Consider the following 19,149-nt stretch of genomic DNA (forward strand, 5'->3'; position numbering starts at 1 on the left):
GTTGTATTAATAATGTAGAGAACATAAATTTGGAAAAATATTGGTGCTGGGTCTCTCAAGTAGTCCTAGACTTTGTTTCCAAAGCTTCTTGAATGATTATCCTGCTTCCGAGACCATATTATGAAGTACTGGGAAAGAAATAAATATTTGCATGTTGGAAGTGGGTGTTCTTTTTCTTTCCCAATGTGAACCTGATAAATTTCCAGCTGATAACGAATCTTCCCTGAAACCACACGTCCCTCTTTATGTCATTATTACATGTCTCTTTGAACATAAAATCTGAATTTTATTCCCCTACCTTCCAGCTCCTGTTCCACAAATCCAGAGGGATTTTTCTTAGTGCAAAAGGCAATAGGCAGAGCAAGAGCTTGGTTCTCTCAAACGTGGGCTTGAAACCTAGTTCAGTCACTTAGTAACTGTATGACTTTGGGCAGGTTACCTAGCCTCACTCAGAGATCACCTCCTCATCTATTAAATGATGGTGATAATGCTAGCTGCTTCACAAGTCTACTATGAGATTTACATTAGATAATTTTTTGAAGCACCTAGAATAGTCGCTAGCACAGAATAAGTACTCAATATATAGCGGTGGTTGTCAGTTGTCCCCCACTTTTGATAGCTGCTCTTGATTTTTTCTATTCCTGAGTATAGTGAGAAAGAATGTGGAGAATTCTGTTTTATGAACGAGACCAACACAAGTTAAATATCTTAAGATACTCTTTGAGATGATAGACAAGTGATGTGAAATTCATGTATCATTGTGTTGTGATTTTAAATTACTACCTGCAGCAACATTTAAGATTTTGATGTCTGGGAAGTACATATAATATGACATATCAAAATTTCAGTGCATCTTGTGAGCTGTGGTAAAAAATATTTATTCCCTAAATTGACTGGTCTTATAAGGAAATGGGCTTCAAAGAATGCAGGGGTATACCTATACAAAGCCACATCCTCTTCTTCCAGGGAAGAATGTAAGTGACATCAGATTTGGGTACTAATTCCTCCCACCATAAAACACTCCTTCTGGTCCTATGAAAACCTGAGGATTTACATAGTCAATTGTTTTTGCTTTTAAATATAACCTCAAATAATTGAGAAAAACTATAAGCACGTTTAGTAGTTTGGAGTAAAAGCTTTCAGAATAAAAATTTCCTACTTAAAATGAAGTCACAGTTAATAACATGTATTGAAGATTTATGAAACAATACAAATACATGATTCATTTTTAAATAATTGAGGATTTTGCACTTCAAGCATCTTTCAGGAAATTGTAATTGTCTGTTAGCATTTACAAAATTCTTCCCCAAATCTCTGCTCCTCTACTTGGTAGTTTTAAGACATGTGGCAAGGCATATGACATTAAGATGCTAAAAAATTAATTGCTGGCTCCACATAAGCATTTTTTAACTATTTAGTTTTGAATTCTGTGAGCTGCAGCAGGGACTTTTTGTCTTGCCTCCTGCCATGTGAAAGAGTCATGCCACAAATTCTGAAAGAAACTGCAGGAGTTGGTGACATCTATAAATGAGGCAGAACTCTCACACAGAAGTACATTTACAATCCAGTAGGTATACTGAATACCAACCAGGCTGATTCTAACAGTAGACAGGTAGGAGCAAATCCCTATTAAAGGCTATTAGAGATGTGAAGACATACAGTAATAACCTAGGAAGCATATTGAGCAGAAAAGAAAGTAAATTTTAAAATCTATTATACGAAAAGTGCCTTACTTTTTCAATACTCATAGTTTCATTATCCTCTAATGTATTTCTGTTTTAAGAATCAGCTTTCAATAAATAAGTATTGTATCCTGTATTTGCAAATTAAAAAAAAAAATCTGTCCCTTTAAAGAGAGGTGTATCAAAAGTAGGGTGGTTTTTTTTTTGACTTTTTAAAATATTTTAATTGACTAATCTTCATACACATACAGTCCATATTTGGTATGCAATCAATAGCTCATCATATTGTCATATATTTGTGTATTCATCACCACAATCACTTTTCGAATATTTGTACCAAAAGTAGGGTGTTTTTAAAATAGTATATGTATAATTATTTTGAAAAATCAAGCCTGTTTATTAAAATCAATAGCAGAAAATTAAATTTTTCATGTAAATCAATACTGTGTAAGCATTACTGTTTTCCAAAGGTTCACAAAAATAAGCACTTCTTAGTGAAGTGCTAAGCACACAGCAGAGGTTATATAGTTTTGAAATGGCAAATAGTGAGGAATACTTTCTAGCTAATCAGTCTTTTTTTGTTTGTTTTTACTTTAAAGAAGGTTCAGAAGAGAGCCATACTACTTATTGAATAGCTACTTCAAATGATGTACAGTTCTGTAGGATTTGATCTGATTCAGTCACCTTCTGTGTCACCTAAGGCCTCTTTGAATCTCAGGAGCTTTGTGTTGCTTTTAAAATAGGGATAATAATGGGACCTATTTTTAGAGTTGTTGTAAGGATTAAATAGTCAATTTATGTGAAATACTAGTAACAGTATCTGGCACATAATAAGCAATTAGTAAATAAGTATTAGCTGTTCTAATTATGGTGATATTGTTGTTATTGTTATCGTTATTAATCTAAAACAAGGTACATGAGTCCATGATTTTCTCATCTTCACCACCAAAACCCAAGTAACATGCAAATCTGTATGTAAGTGAGTGCTTAAACTACATGTCAGGAAGCTTACTTTTGCTTATCTTTGTGTTGGCTTTGGCAAGGTCAGGGACCTAACGTGCAGAAGACCATCTGTGTTGAAGGACTATAGCTTTTGCTAATAGCTTCTGGCACCCCCCTTGGATTTTGCAAAATGTGACCAGGATAAGCACAATTTTCCATGTTCAGCCAAAGTCTGCCTTGCAGTCAGCAAAAGATTGTTTCTTTTAAGCTTCCTATTTAATATTGTGGAGTACTGTAGAATACCTCAGGGGTGACTGTTGTATAGCAATAATTGGCAGAATGGCCTGTTTAACAAATTCTCTGACTCAGAAAAGATGTATTATTTCATTATGGCACAAGTTCTGCTGCATTGTTTCATCAGAACATATGAAAGAGTGTAAGTTAGAAAGATACATGACCTACTAGAATTAAAAAAAAAACTATTAGAATAAAACTAAGGGCTTGAAGGGAATACACTACTGATTCTGTTTTACAGCATGGATATATCTCACATGCATTTTGTTGAATGAAAGAAGTAAGATTCAAAAGGCACAAACTATAAGATTCCATTTACATGATATTTTGGAAAAGGCAAAACTATAGGACAGAAAACAGATCAATACCTATCAAGAGCTTGCAATGGAAGTGGGGTGGGACTGACTCCAAAGAGGAAAGTTTGGGGGCATGATAGAAACATTCTATGTCTTGATTATGGTGGGAGTTACACGATTGTATGCATTTGTCAAATTTCCTAAAACAATATACTAAAATGTGAGAATCATACTGTTTGTAAATTATACCTCAATAAATCTGCCTTAAGCAAAACAAAAGCCAAAGACTTGTAGTGTTGCTGCAGGTCAGTAATTCCTGTGCGGATGAAGGATGGCATATTACTGTTATTTTCCTCTGAAATGTTAATAGGTTTCTTTTGTGTTTAATGTGCATTTGTGATCATTTTTTATGGGCTGAAAGTCATATTTTTATTTCACTAAGTATGTAAAGTATTTGCCTTTCACCTCTTTTTGCTCTACAAGTAATACTTTTTATCATTTTATTTATTTATTTATTTATTTTACATGGGCAGGCACTGGGATTCGAACCCAGATCTCAGCCATGGCAGGTGAGAACTCTGCCACTGTGCCACTGTTGCCCACCCTATAAGTAATACTTTTAAATCTAAAAATCAGTTTTAAGTTTCTTCATTTCATGGAATATACTGCATATATTTCATACTGGTTTTTATATCGTTCAGGATGCTTTTGGCTGTAACACAAAATCTGACAACCTGACTTAAACAATAAGGAAGTTCTTTGACTCTCTGTAGCCTCAGCTTCATTTCTGTGGTTATGGGATAACTGCTCATTGCCCTTAAACCTAGACAAACCCTCATTCATGTGAGGAGCAGAGAGACAGCTGGTTTCCTGTGGCTCTCCCTGAAGAGAGGGAGCCTCCGTGCAGATGCCCCCAGTGTATATTGGCTCATATTGGGTCAGCACCTTTCCTAAGGCAATAAACTGTGGCAAGGGAGATGAAAATTCTGGTTACCAAACCATTCAGGGTCCTACTTTTGATCTAGGGATGAAGTCAGATCTCCTAAAGGAAATGGCTAGATAATGGTGGAGTAAGCACTCTGCCAAACCCAGTACATAATTAAGAAATGGGGGAAAGGATGCCAGGTAGGCAGCCAGAAATTCCAGTGCTTTAACCTTAATTTATTACATTAAACAGAATTTGACTAATTGCAGAATTTGATGACTACATAGTTCTTTCAATATTTTTGAGACCACAAATTATTTAAACAGTAGTATTTAACTTTATATACAGACTTCACATACAAATATCTCATTCCAGTGCTGTTATTAGGAACAACACAGTAATTTTCCATGTTTGGATGGATAGAAGCAAGTAAAGCATAAAGAAGATCCCCTGTATGTTGAGTATTCATACAGCTTAATACATGGTTTAAAATGTAGCAGTTATACAGATTAGACACAAGTTTAAAATATACTTTAGGTCTATTTGTTTCTAGAATTTTATGTTAAATTAAACCCTCTTTATTACTTCATATCTTACTAGAATAAAGGAGCATTACAATAGTCACTAGATAGAAATTTTTAAAAATATATTTAGATGCAAAATATAAAATGCTTTCTGAGAGCACCAAGCCCAAGGGCTTTGGATAATTGAAGAAGTCTCCATGGACAAGAAATGGAAATACAGCAAGCCATCAAAAGGAAATTAGGTATTAGACAGCTAGATTGATGCAGCAAGAATATATATCAGGCAGGGAGGTTGAAAGGAAAAAAGGTTTGGGCACGGCCAGGGACATGTTTGGATAACTGAATATCACTTTTATGTGGAGGGAAAGGTACTATAAAGATATAATGAGAGAGAAGTTGAGGAATGCTATCTATCCAGAGACTGAGTTTTATCTGGTGAGAGTGGGACTATTGAAGGTTTTCATTTCTAGGAGAAGTAGGGTAATCTATACAAAGCAGAGTTTTAGAATGATTCCTCATGCAGTGGCATTCACGGTGGGTTTCAGCCAGGGTGATCACTCGGTATAACTATTGATTGGTCCAGGCTTGAGATGACATGTGCAAAATAGGGTTGTCAGTGCTGAGAACTTAAAGGATGGGTATGAAAGATAATACAATAAATAAAGGACTTGGTAGCTGGCTAGATTTTGTGGTAGGGAAGTAAATCTACAATGATTCGAGATTCTAAACCCAGATCCTGATATGGGATAGTACCATTGCCAGGATGGGAAAGCACCATTGCCAGGGATGGTCATGGGTTAGGAGTTTTGTGGAAAAGACGACTTTGGTTTTATGTTGGTAATGTGCCAGAATGGTAGTAAATGTCCAGCAGCAGGTGAGACTGCTACTCATTCATTTATTTCATCCATGATATTGAGGCATTGTAGTAAACACAGGAGACAGAGCAGTTAATAACAACAAAAAAAATGTTCCAATCTTTATGGAGGTAGCAGGCTTACAAAAACTTATTTAAGAGATATATAAATATATGCTAAAGAAATAGTAAAATGTATGGGATTTAATTTAAGATATGAGTGGAGGTATACATGAGGGACAAGATTAGCAATGAGCTTATGGTTGTTGAATCTCAGTTATGGACACATGAGGGAGTTCATTTGACTACTTTATTATATATGATTGAAATTTTACATAATAAAATGTTTTTAAAAAAGAAAAAAAAAAGTATGTGCATAGAGCTAAGAATTAGATGTAGTATCTCAGAGAGTTATGAAATCAAACACAAAGAGTAGTCTGAGAGAGGCAGGGGAAAAATGAGAAAAGTATAATATCCAGAAACAGAAAAGGTGTTTAAAGGACGAGGTGGATGATCTTGTTATCTGCTGCACAAAGAAGAAGGTATAGGTTAAAGAAATTACATGTTGGATGTCATTTCTAATTTTGCTTGTTTAATTCCCTGTTGGACATTTCTTGATGCTAAAAGGAATTGGTTACCTGAGAAGCTTTGGAAAACTATTTTGATCAAACTATTGGAAGAGGTATTTATTGATTGAGAAATATCATTCAAGCTTTCTTTCCTAATATGTGAACATCTGTTCTATTTTTAGGAGACTAATGAGCAGAAACTTCACAAAATAGCCAATGAACTTTTGCTCACTGAAAGGGCTTACGTCAGCCGACTTGACCTTTTATATCAGGTATACATTTATTTTCTGTTTAAAGAATTATTTTATTTTTTTATATTGTACATAATTTTAACTTAGTAAGTTTAACTGTCTTAGAAACTGGAAGAAAAGCCTGACAATTTAGGACTGAGGAAAAGTACTCCCTCAAAGATTTCTCCCACTTTGTTTTGTCAATGAATTCACTGGGTATAAAGGTTTTGTAATTCATAAAGAGCAGAGAATTTTTCTCTGTACCAGTCACAAAATGCTTTGTAATTTGTGTCCTTTACCTTTAAAGATTGTCTGTTTCTTGACTCTTTTTGTAATCCTCAGGGACCATGTTACCATTATAATGAAAATGAGAGACTGGCTATTCTAATGCTAATATGAATACGTCACTGATTCTATTGGTCTTGTCTTACTATTCAGCACTGAATGAGTGATTTATTTAACTGATGCAGTTCTAGAACCAGGAGGGATTCTGAGACCTCACTTATTCAACCTTGTAGGAGGCTTTTAATATAGTGCCTGATGTAAAGTTCCCAGTGAATATGTGTCAGATATGTAAATCTACTTTATCGCATGCTTTTATTCTGGTGTAACTTTGAGTAGCATTTCAAATATACATTTGGAAGGAAAGTTTTAAAATGTTTCAGTAAGAATGACTATTGAAAACCAAGGCATTTTAATCTTCTGTCAGTGATGATAAAGTACAAGATCAAAATGATAGATCATCTGCTAACACAGCCTCCTCCTATTAGAAGGGAAAGCTGCCTTATGTAAGTACTAGTTTTAAGAATTGTCTCCCTTCATCCTCTGGAAAACTGGAACTTCCTGGGCACAGACATCCTGAGCCCACTTGCTAGAATCTCTCATTGATTCCTGTTGTGAACTACATCCCTGCCAGGGTGAGCCTTGAGGCTTAAAACTTGTGTTCTTCAAAATAATGTTTGTGATTAAAATACTTTTCAAAGAATTTCCCATGGCAGTCAGTTCATGTGGAGTTTGCACCTTTGAAACAATATTTCTTCTCGTGGGAATTATAGATCTGAAACTTCTAGGTATTCCCATAATGGAGATGTGTTTTTTTTTTTCTCTTAAGATTTTTTGGTGGTGTGTGCGTTTTACGCCATACTAGCTTGTCAGATACTGTTGCTGACCTTTTAGAATTTTAGAGTATGATTTACTACAGTATTCTACCTGTTGGAGTCTCTAAGGACATAATTTTGTGTTCTTTTTGCCTCCCAAGAAAATGCAGTGGAGGTGAACTTAGAATATTAACAACCATCTGGACATAATGAAGGAACAGACCACCTTCTGCCTACATTTAAAGAGTTGCAAATTGGCAAAGAGAGGTATAGTAGCCCTAGTGGAGTATAGCTAAGAGTGCAAAAATTTTTTTGTCTTTAAGGTGTATATTAATATGCATAGGAAAAGCTTTTTTTTCTTCCCTCATATCAGTGTTAACATGCATTATTATTTCCTAAAAAGCAAATTAAATATCTGAAAACTGAATTATTCTTTTGTTCATTTATTGACCAGATATTAAGCATCTATTCTCTCATGGGGATTAAATAATGATATTCCCCCCTCCCCAAGGAGTTTACAGTCTTAGTAGGAAAAATGAGATTGTCAGTGATCTATAATAAAAGACAATATTAATAAGTGCCATTGGAGTCATTCAAATAACTAAAAAGAAGTAAAGAAAAAAACTACAATTATTTTGTGTATAGAAATGTTTCAACATCTCTTAACTATGCTATGGATAGGAAGGGCAAATCCTGTTAACCTCAGTTAACCCTCTGGCATAGAAAAGGTAAATCATTTGCCTTAATATTCCACAGATAGCGGCATAACCAAGGTTAGAGTCAGGGTCTCCTAAATTAGTATTCCTGGTTCTTTCTTCTAAATCAAAACATAATTCTACATTTCAATAATGATTGATTTCTTCAGCCATGAATATTTCCATTTATTCAGCAAAAAGTTACTAAGAGCTCTCTATGTGCCTAGCATAGTGCTAGGTAGTTAGCCTATAAAATTGAAGTAATGTTTGCTTAATTCTCTTATTTAGGTTTTTTATTGCAAACTATTGGAAGAAGCAAACAGAGGCTCATTCCCAGCAGAGGTGGTGAATAAAATCTTTTCTAATATTTCATCAATAAATGCCTTCCATAGTAAATTCCTATTGCCAGAGCTGGAGAAACGAATGCAAGAATGGTAAGAGAAGTAGATAGCACTGATGTGCCTGAGGCAGTCTTTTGAGGTGCTGTGTTTCAAAGTGTTTCAAAGTTTCAGCTTTCAAAGTCCAACAGAAATCCACATGTGGCTGTAACCAGGCATTTGTGCTAAATGTTTATGTTAAAGCCTACTGATACTTGTTGTGGTACATTTTTACCTTTAGCTAATTTGGAATTCATTTCTCCTCTCCAAACTATCTTTGACTAGTGGAGATAACAGGGGTATTTTGGAGCTTAAAGAATCCCATAGCATCTCTCTTTATTATGTCATTCCCAGACTCCCTTAAAAAAGAGGTTTCTGGAAGCAACAAAGGTGCCCCATCAGCTGATAAACAGATAAACAAAATGTGGTATGTACACACAATGGAATATTATTTAACCATAAAAAGGAATGAAGTTCTGATACCTGTGACAACATGGATGAACCTTGAAGATAATGTGTTGAACAAGATAAGCCAGATGCAAAAGGACAAATATTATGTATGAAATAACTAGATTAAGCAAATTCATAGAGTCAGAAACTATAATACAGGTTACCTGGGGCTAGGGTAGGGAATAGGGAGTAAAAAAAAAAGAAAAAGTATTTCTTCATTCTATACCAATCTTCAGTAAAGTTTTTCTAATAAAAGTACAAGGTATGTGGAGAAAGTTATCACTTCTCTGGGTTTCCTGTTACTTCACTCATTTTATAAGAAATCTTAATGACCCATCTGTTTCTATATTTTACGCAGGGAAACGATCCCTAGAATTGGTGACATCCTTCAGAAATTGGCGCCTTTCCTTAAGATGTATGGAGAGTATGTGAAGGGGTTTGATAATGCAATGGAATTGGTTAAAAACATGACAGAGCGTATCCCCCAGTTCAAATCAGTGGTTGAAGAAATTCAGGTAATAGGACTGTTTCATTCAAGGCTATAAATTAGTTTTTCCGTACAAATCAAAAGATTTTCTAGATCTAAAATTTAGATCTAAAAAGCTGCCTGAGAAATCTAGACAAATCTCATTCTACTTTGAAGTAGACAGAATCATCTCTACAAAGTTAGAGTTCTGTATAATAAATACTCAACAAGCACATGCCATGTACTCAGTAGCAAATTCTCCATCTGCTCTTGAGACCAGCTGTCTTCTTTTCCTCATGGCTAAGGCAAATAGGATGCAATGGGTTGGTTTAAACAAGAATTTATTGGCTTATAGTTTTGAGGCTAGGAGAATGCCAAAATCAAAGTGTCATTAAGGTGATGCTTTCTCCCAGAAGACTGGTGTTCTGGGGCTGGCTGCCAGTGATCCTTAGTTCTTGGCTTTTCTGTCACATGGCAGTGAATATGATGTACTCTCCTGGCTTCTCCATTCTATTGAAGTTCAGCTTCTGACTGCTCTCTCTGGCTTTTTTTTCTCTCTGTGACCTTCCCTATAAGGCCTTCAGTAATTAAATTAAGACCCATCCTGATTCAGCCGGGCCATACCTTAGCTGAAGTAACCTCATCAAAGGTTCGTATCCACAGGAATGGATTAAGTTTAAGAACATGTTTTTCTGGGGTACATAGCTCCAAACCACCACACTAGCAAGGGCTGACTTTACAAGGCCCGACTTTATAAGGCCCACATAACTTTACAGAATACGTTACTATTCAGGTCTCTGCCTCCCTTACTTCTATTGAGAGGTTGAAATTTTGGAATTAATGTGGTAAAGAATGATTACTATAAACCCTGTCATTTGGGAAACATCATCATTCAAAAGTTAATTGTCACTTTTACCTTGACTTTTTTCCTATTTCACCAAATCTGGACACTATATTTTAATAATACTATAGAAATTTCCATTGATTCTTTAGTCAAAATAGTTAATAACTTACTCTTTTGTTACAGTTTAAATGTTGAAAAAGAATTCTTCAGATTTTTAAAAAATTTAAAAAATAACAATGATATTTTTCCCTTCTCTTTCCATATATTTCCCCATGTGAATCTCTGCAATGGGTAAATTTTATTTCTGTTCCCAAATTTCCATCCCCTACTCTACTTATATTCTTAGAGTAATTCTTACCAACCAGTTTAGATCAGTTAGAGAGTATAATATCTACTGGTTTATATTTCTCCTCTGAAATAAAGCTTATATTCTAATTAAATAGAAATGACAAAAAAAAATAACTAAAATGAATATTGTGTTCCAGTCAGTAACCTCCCTAGAGACTGATAATTTTAATTTTCATAGCCTTTAGTCCTTCATATTTTAAAAAATAAAATTATTTTAAAATGTTTTTCCTTAATAAAAAGGGGAAAACTGGGGCATGTATAAAATTGACCATCATTCCTTTCTCCGTCTTGCAATCTGGGGTTCTTTCTATTTTTGTAAAGATTAAAGAAACTAGATAAATCTTTAGTATAGCACTTGGCACCAGTGAGGCACTCTGTAAATGTGAGTTTCTTCTGACAACAAGTACTGTCTTGGCTTCTCCTGTAAATTTTAATAGTTTCTATTTTCATTTTCATTCAGCTCAAAGTATTCTCTAATGTTCTCTGTAAATTCTTCTTCAACCCATAGGTTATTTAGAAGTATGTTAATTTCCACAGATTTGGAAATTGTCTAGATTTCTTTCTGTTGATTTCTAATTTAATTCTGTTGTGGTTGGAGAACATATTTGTATGATTTCAACCCTTTTACATTTATTGAGACTTGTTTATGGTCTAGAGAATGTTACAAGTGTGTGAAAAGAATGTATATTCTGTAATTGTCTAAGGGTCTGTGTGTGTGTTAATTAGGTCAAGTTACTTGATAGTGTAGTATAATTCTGTATCTGCTTATTTTCTGTCTGGTTCTGTCAGTTATTGAGAGAGGGATATTAAACTCTCCAAATATTATTATTGAATTGTCTATTATTATTAAATTGTCAGTTTTTCTTCATCTGTTTTGAGGCTCTGTTAGATGTGTATATTTTTCTAATTTATATGTTTATATAAAATTGTATGTATATACATATATATAACATTTATAATCTCCCTGATAGTATTGACCCTTTTATTGCTTTGAACTGCCCTTTTATTTCATTATGATATTTAAATATATCTTGTCTGATATTAATATAGCTACTTCAGTTCCTTTATGGTGACTGTTTGCATAGTAAACCTTTTTTCATCATTTTACTTTCAACCCATTTGTATTTTTTAATCTAAAGTGTATCTCTTGTCGACATCATAAAGTTGGATCTTGCCTTTTTATCTAGTCTGACAATTGACTCCTTTCATTTGGGTTGTTTAGGCCACACATATTTAATGTATTTACAGCTATGGTTGGATTTATTTATTTATTTTAAATTAAAGAAGTTGTAGGCTTACAGAAAAATCATGCATAGAGTTCCCATATACACCCCATCCCACACACACAGTTTTCCCTATTAATACTTTGTTAGTGTGGTACTTTTGTTTCTTCTGATGAAACAATTTAATTATAACTATTAGCTATATGCCATAGTTTACATTAGGAATCACTATTTGTGTTATACAGTACATTTTCATTAGCCATTTTGCTATTTTTTTAAATATTTTTCCTGTCTTTTCTGTTCTGTTGCTCCTTGGCTGCCTTTTTGTGTTAAATATTTTTTGTTGTACCATTTTAAATCCTCCAATTTTTAAACTGTTTTAAAAATTATTTTCCTAGTGATTGCTCTAGGCTTTACAACATACATCTTAATTTCTCACAATCTACTTAAGATTGATACTAGCCTAATTCTGCTAAAACAAAGATACTTTACTATTTCTCCATTCCTTCCCTCATGCTCTATATTATTGTCAATATGATATATTTATATCTGTTTTAAATCCAACAATACAGTGCCACAGTTACAACAGTACAATATAATTTATATAATCTTGTGTCTTTTAAAAGAAGTTAATACAGGAAGTGAGAAAATTTATCTGAAGATATATATTAACCCATATATTTACTATTTGTGTGCTCTTCATTTCTTGAAGACAGTCTTCCTTTCAGCATGAACTTCCTTTGTTATTTCTTATAAGCCAAGTCTGCTGGCAATGAATTCTCTCAGTCTTTGTTCATCTTTGAACATCTTTATTTTATTTTTTCATTTTTGATGAATGATTTTGCTGGACATAGAATTCTTGGTTAAGAGTTTTTTAAAATATATTATTCCACTGACTTCTGTCTTTCATTGTTTCAAATAAGTTGGCCATCAGTTATGTAGATGCTTTCCCCTACCTGATAATTTGTTTTTTCACTTGCTGTTTCCAATATTTTCTCTCTAAATTTGTCTTTCAGTAGATCAAATTTGATGTGTTAAGGAGTGCATTTTTTGTGTTTCTGCTACTTGGGCTTGGTCGGGCTTCTTTGTTGTGTAGATTAAGTTTTTTTTTTAAGCAATTTGGGAATTTTTCAGCCATTTTATGGTCAGTATTTTTTTTCTGTCCTGTTTTCTCTTTCTCCTTTGCCTTTGGAGACTCCAGTTATACCTAAATTGCTATTCTTGATGTTATCCTGCAAGTTTCTGAGACTCTATTCATTTTTCTTCAGTCTTTTTACTCTGTTCCTCAAATTGCATAATTTCTATTAATTTATCTCCAAGTTCCCTGATTTTTTTGCCATCTCAAATCTGTTGAGCCCCCTTAGTGAATTTTTCAGTTCAATTACTGTGCTTTTCAACTAAAATTTTCATTTGGTACTTTTTTATAATTTCTGTCTTCTTGAAAACTGCTGTTTGTCCATTCATTGTTATCATGTGTTTAATTCTTCAAACATGGTTTCCTTTATGTCTCTGAACATACTTATAATAGCCACTTTGAAGTCTTCCTCTGCTAAATCCAACATCTGAGAACATCAATTTCTATTGACTACCTCTTTTCTTCAGTATAGGTCACAACTTTCCTATTTCTTTGGATGTTTCATTTTTTGTTGAATATCAGACATTTTAGATAGTCTATTGTAGCAACTCTGAGTTCTCTTTTCCACCCCATGAAAGTGGACATTATTATTTTTCTTGCTTGTTTGTTTGTTAACTTGATTGGGTTAAATCTTCCTCTCCCATGTGGTGTGGTGTACAGTTGCTGATGGCTCTGGTCAACAGTTTTAATATTCTTTTTTTATGTTTTTAAGCCTGACATTCTAGAGATTGTCTCTATATCTATGTAAGTTAGTGGCCAACCAATAACTGAACAGAGGTTGTATTCAACTAAGGCTACTTTCAAGCCTGCTGGACCTTTTCACACCTCAGGGTTGTGAGGTGAGTGTGCTGACTTGAATCTCTGGTCCCTGCTGTGAATTCACACAGCCTCAACCAAGAATGTGATTTACATCCCTCCACCCCCAGCATACACACATGCATACAACCATAACCCCTCTAGAGCCATTGGCCTTTGCTACTAGTCCACCTTGGAGATTTTCACTCCACTGATAATGTTGCTGGTTATGAACATTGCCCACCACTCCAAGTCGAATGAGCCTTCTTCAGCCTCAGTGGAGAAGCTGCCGGTCCTCACAGCCTGTCCCACCCTGGCGGAACCTTCATGTTTACCATACTATGAGAAGAGGGGAGCAATCCTAGGCCAGGATGCCACAGATTCTTACTGTTCTTACCAAAGTTTTTAAAGTATAAATGCTTTTCCAATTGCTATATGCCTTTGGTCAGTTTCCAAAGTGCTGATATGATTACGCTGTCATTTTTTCCAATTTAATAGCTCTATTTTTATTGGGATGATTTGCCAGTCTCCTCACTCCATGGCCAGAATGGAGTCTAGTTCTATTCTGCTTCTTTCCCTTCACTCCTTTCTTGAAAAATCTCTTCTCTCTCACAATTAAGCACAACAGCTGCCTTTCTGAACACTGGCTCCTTCTTTGATTCTTTCACTAGCCCCTTCTGCTAATACTGAAATATAAGCAGAGCTCGAGGTTTGTCCTCCATAGTCTTCTTTCTCTTAACACCCTCAGGCATATCATATTTCCACATGCCTTTAACCATCATGCTATACAGATGCCTCCAGAATCCATATTTCTAATCTAGTTTTCTAACCCCAAGCTCCAATCAAATTGCTGAATGCTGGCCATACAACTCTGTATAAACGTCTTCTGTCAAAATAAAGTCAACATGCTCCATTCATATTTTTAGCACCCCAGATTTCTTCCGACTTATTTTTTGCCTTGCACAGAATAGATAATAAGTATTCTGACATGTGATTGAATTTATTGGATAGTGCTATTATTCTCCAAGTCATCATAGCTTCACAACTTGACCTTGTCACTTTCCTCATTTTCTAAATGCATTCATTTGCCTGTTAGATAATACATTCAGGGTGCTTAGCATTATGCCTATTGCATAGTAGTAGTTCACTACTGATTTTGTTGATAGGGGTAGATATTATTTATCAAATCTTAAAATTTTATCTCTGTAAGATTGGTCTTCCTTGTATTAAGAGAAAATGACATAAGATTGGGAAAAGAGTGGTGGATTGGGAATGAAATAACCTAGTTTAGCATTCTAGTCTGCTGCTTAGAGCCACTTTACTATAGAAAACTCCCTTAACTTCTCTGAACCAGTTTCTTCAGGTGAAGATTTTGGAATTTGTAGTATTTTCCTGGATATGTATCAAAGGTTTGTTGGGGAAAATCAAACAAAAGAAATAAAGTTATAAAATTAATATTTTGCACTTTATTAAAGGAAGCTGTTATTCTCTCAGCTTCCACACTGATTTCCGGTCCTTAACATTTTTATCTGGGACTACAGTAGCTTCCAAACTAGTTTCCTCACACGCCTCTAAAGCCATACTGAACATACTGAACATAGTGAAGTAAGTTAATGTTACTAGACCTCAGTTCTAAAGGCATCGCACCTCTGTTCCCAAACCTACACTTAGACGAAGCAAAGTCTAAACTCAATCAGCCTAGCACTCAAGGCCTTTGATATTGTTATCTCAGATTACCTTACTCATTTCCCTCTTCTCCTATAAATATCTTATGTGCCAAGAAAACACTACTGTTCTCTTTTAATGAATATGTCTCATGCCCTGTTGCCTTTTGTTGTGTTCTCAAATCCCCAGTTCCTGGATCTGCCCCCTGATTTTCGTCATTGCCCTATCTATCCCAGCACGCACTCCTCAAGGTCACATTAAACTCTCCCTTCCCTATGAAACCTTTAGTTACTTGTTTGCTTTGAGTGCAGACATATGTCTTAATACAACTTTTATACCCTGCAGTGCCTTGCTCATGATATGAGTTCAGTAAATTTTTTAATGGAATATAACCTTTGTTTAATGTGAACAAGAATACATTTTTTTCAAGTAATCTTTTCCTTCTCTTATGTTAACATTTTATTGAAAGCCAAGTGCCATAGACTCAATTTTGCCCGAAGAAAAGGAGATCTATTTAGAGTTTGGTTTCCAATGAAAAAGAATGCTTTGACCAAATGAAAAATAAAGACTTTCCAGCAGCTAATTAGATGCTCAGATCTTGTCATTTTTCTACGTGGAGTCTTATTTAAGTTCAAAGGAAATGGCATTTCTGGTAGTCTTATTATCAAATAGTTTCTGCTCAGTCCAAAGTCATTTAAAACAGTTATGTTTAGTGAGCCTCATTTAAATAGATGCTTCTTTTTGAAATTCTCTGGAGTATGATTTAGTATTGTAACCTTCACCCAACCTTGTAGTGACTAATTAAAGCAGTTGCCAGCAATCTGGAATTTCTTCTTAAAAATCTGCTTGCTTTTCCTTCTATTATTATATTAGATTAGCAGTTCTCAAACTTAAGTGTTATAAGAATCTGGAGTGCTATTAAATGCATATTTTCAGACCCCGTTTCCAAAGTTTTTGATTTAATATATTGGGGTGGTGTTCAGAAATCTGCATTTTGTTAACATCGTGCAGATACATCTAATGCAGATGATCCACATACCACACTTTGCAGAAAAATAATGCCCTTAATGGAAGTTCTGTATTATGGTGAGTTTTTAAACTAGCTAACCTAAGTTTTGCACATTTCTTTAAAAATCTTCCTCATTACAGAAACAGAAGATCTGTGGGAATTTGACTTTGCAGCATCACATGCTGGAACCTGTTCAACGGATACCCCGGTATGAGATGCTCCTTAAGGACTATCTAAGGAAACTGCCCCCTGATTCCCCGGAGTGGAATGATGCTAAAAGTAAAGGCTTGTTTTTATTTTATTTTTGTTTTGGAATGATCAAGTAGCCCAACAGCCTAGTGGCTCCGAAGTGAGATATGACTCATAGCTACTTTAGTCAAATATTGCTTCCAGAAAATAATCTTACCAGAAATTGTTATGAACACCTCAATTAGATATGACACTTTTAAGCCAGAATCACAAGTTTAGAACAACACAAATCACATTTCTCATGCTGGTTTTACATTAATGGCTAACTCTGAAAGATAAAACTATAGCCTTGAAGACATCTAGAATAGCAGTACATAATTAGCTTCTCGCAGGAAGACTACAACCATTCAGATTGCTTTCTTGATATGCACCAACCTAGGAGGACATTTACTATGCAAAAATAATCTGAGCAAAACTGGCTCTAACTACTCTACCCCACCTCCCATCTCCCCAAGGCAGATGGGAAATGGTGCTTTTTAGTGTTAGGTAACATTCCCCCCCACCACACAAAAAAATTTATTCCCGTTTCTTAGTTATCTTTATTTTTCAATAGATCATAATGAAAAGGCTTTTCAAAACCTAGGAATTTCAATTATACTTTAACTTTCTTATGCTCTTCTACAATTATAAAGGGATGAATGAAAATTTAAGAAATAGAAATGGCTCAGTATTCAACAAGTACTAACAACACCGTGTGCAATCTTAAAACTTTGCTACTTTCCCTAATTTCTTCTATTATGAAATAAGTGAATCTTGTTAAGAATTAAGGAACAGAAAACACTATCTTTAGTCTTGGCTCCTGTATTTTTACTTGAACACAGGCTTTCCCCTACCATCCAAATGACTCAGTGACCACAGGAACTTTACTTCTCCTTTTTCCCTTCTCTAGCGTTGAGTTATTTTGACTTGCCACCGTCCCCCAGCCCACTGCTTCCTAGGAACTTGGAAGCGCCCGTCTGACCTGAGGACTTAGTTCTAGTAGTGGCATTGGAGGCAGCATCACCACTACTGCTCCTTAGCTGGGCTCATTTTAACTCCCACAACCCTGAATTCTGTGTCAAATGCCTAGAATTGACTAAGCAAGGATAGTTCTCCAAAATGCATATAAAAATTCAGTTACTTTTACTCTCAAAGACTTTGGTTTCCCCTCAAGTGCCTATGTCAAAATTGAGAAAGTTGGTGACATAGTAAGGAAGTGTATTATTCTTTTTCGTTGTCCATTGTTACCTATTCTAAGGAAATTACAAAAAGAGGAGCTTTTAGAGATCTAAAAGCAGTAATGGGATTGGGGAGGGGGGAGAGTCACAAACGTGCAATCTGTTCAACAGTGGAGCAAAGACAGAAAATTTGGACCAGAAGTGATAGAGCTGTTGTGGTAATTGAATTAAGCAAGGCAGTATTCACAAGACAGAAAATAAAGGAAAAGAACAGGCATGGTTAAGGATTGAGAGGTATTCCATGGGGTTGATCCAGCAGCAAACCTCTGCTTCCCTCTTCACTAGCAATCCCTGGAGCTCCTACCCTGCTCTTACCAAAGAGTTCATTCCCATCTCTCTCCACCACTTGCCCCTGCAACAAAACCTTTCATTGATACTGGCATCAAAGATTTTCTTTAGGGTGGGCAATGATGACTCAGTGGCAGAGTTCTTGCCTGCCATGCATGAGACCTGGGTTCAGTTCCCGGTGCCTGCCCATGCAAAAAAAAAAGGAAAAAAATATTTCCTTTCACTTGAATGAGGCTAGAACTATGAGTACATTTTCCCAAAGAAAGTTTTTATGCTAAGTGATAAATGTACCCATGAAACTAGTAAAACACTTACTATTGCTGAAATATCATAGAAATTTGAGTCAGAAGACCTGAGTTCAAATCTTAGTTTTACAATATCATAGTTTTGTGACCTTAACCAAAACACATCAAATCTCTCTTTCCTTCATCCGCTGAAGAGATATTTGCCATTCAAGGTGGCATAAGGATTAACTGATATAATGTATATGAAAGCACCTGACAAAGTGCCTTGCAGTGAGTTATGTGTATGGTGAAACGTTTATTGATTTTGAAGGGATGGTATGAATTAAATTAGCCTAATCATTATATATAACTTTGAGGAAATTCACTTTAAATTCCAAGTAATCGACTTACAAATGAACTTTATAATGTCTTTGGTCTAGATTTCTTCCTATTTGAGTGCATATGTTATTCAGCTATCTTATAGTGAAACAAGAATAAAACATACTTGTTTACTTGTCTCTTTTTTCCCCCATTTAGAATCACTTGAAATTATTTCTACAGCAGCAAGCCATTCTAATAGTGCAATAAGAAAAATGGTAAGTGGTTTTCAGAGGAGACAGGAACCTGTTTAGATAATTGTCAATACCATAACTTCATACTCACTTAAGATTGGACCAAATAAATTGATAAAAGTCAACAAAAAAGAGTATTTGCAAAGTATTTACTGTTATTTGGAATACTCCTCTCCCCTC

General features: G+C 35.0%; 1 protein-coding gene across 6 annotated transcripts in view; it reads left to right on the forward strand.

Moving 5' to 3' along the window:
- FGD4 (FYVE, RhoGEF and PH domain containing 4) overlaps positions 1–19,149 on the forward strand; it is a 252,697-nt gene that overhangs the window by 200,347 nt on the left and 33,201 nt on the right. For 5 of the 6 annotated variants that reach the window (XM_077170478.1, XM_077170480.1, XM_077170479.1 and 2 more), the window contains 5 exons: positions 6,268–6,357; positions 8,396–8,541; positions 9,293–9,449; positions 16,560–16,698; positions 18,935–18,993. In XM_077170478.1, coding sequence (XP_077026593.1) covers positions 6,268–6,357; positions 8,396–8,541; positions 9,293–9,449; positions 16,560–16,698; positions 18,935–18,993 — 591 coding nt within the window. Of the gene's footprint in view, positions 1–6,267; positions 6,358–7,573; positions 7,680–8,395; positions 8,542–9,292; positions 9,450–16,559; positions 16,699–18,934; positions 18,994–19,149 lie in introns of those variants that run through there. The other variant, XR_013179630.1, reaches the window with a different exon arrangement.

Source organism: Tamandua tetradactyla, chromosome 7 (assembly GCF_023851605.1).
Source record: "Tamandua tetradactyla isolate mTamTet1 chromosome 7, mTamTet1.pri, whole genome shotgun sequence".
Taxonomy (NCBI): Eukaryota; Metazoa; Chordata; class Mammalia; order Pilosa; family Myrmecophagidae; genus Tamandua; species Tamandua tetradactyla.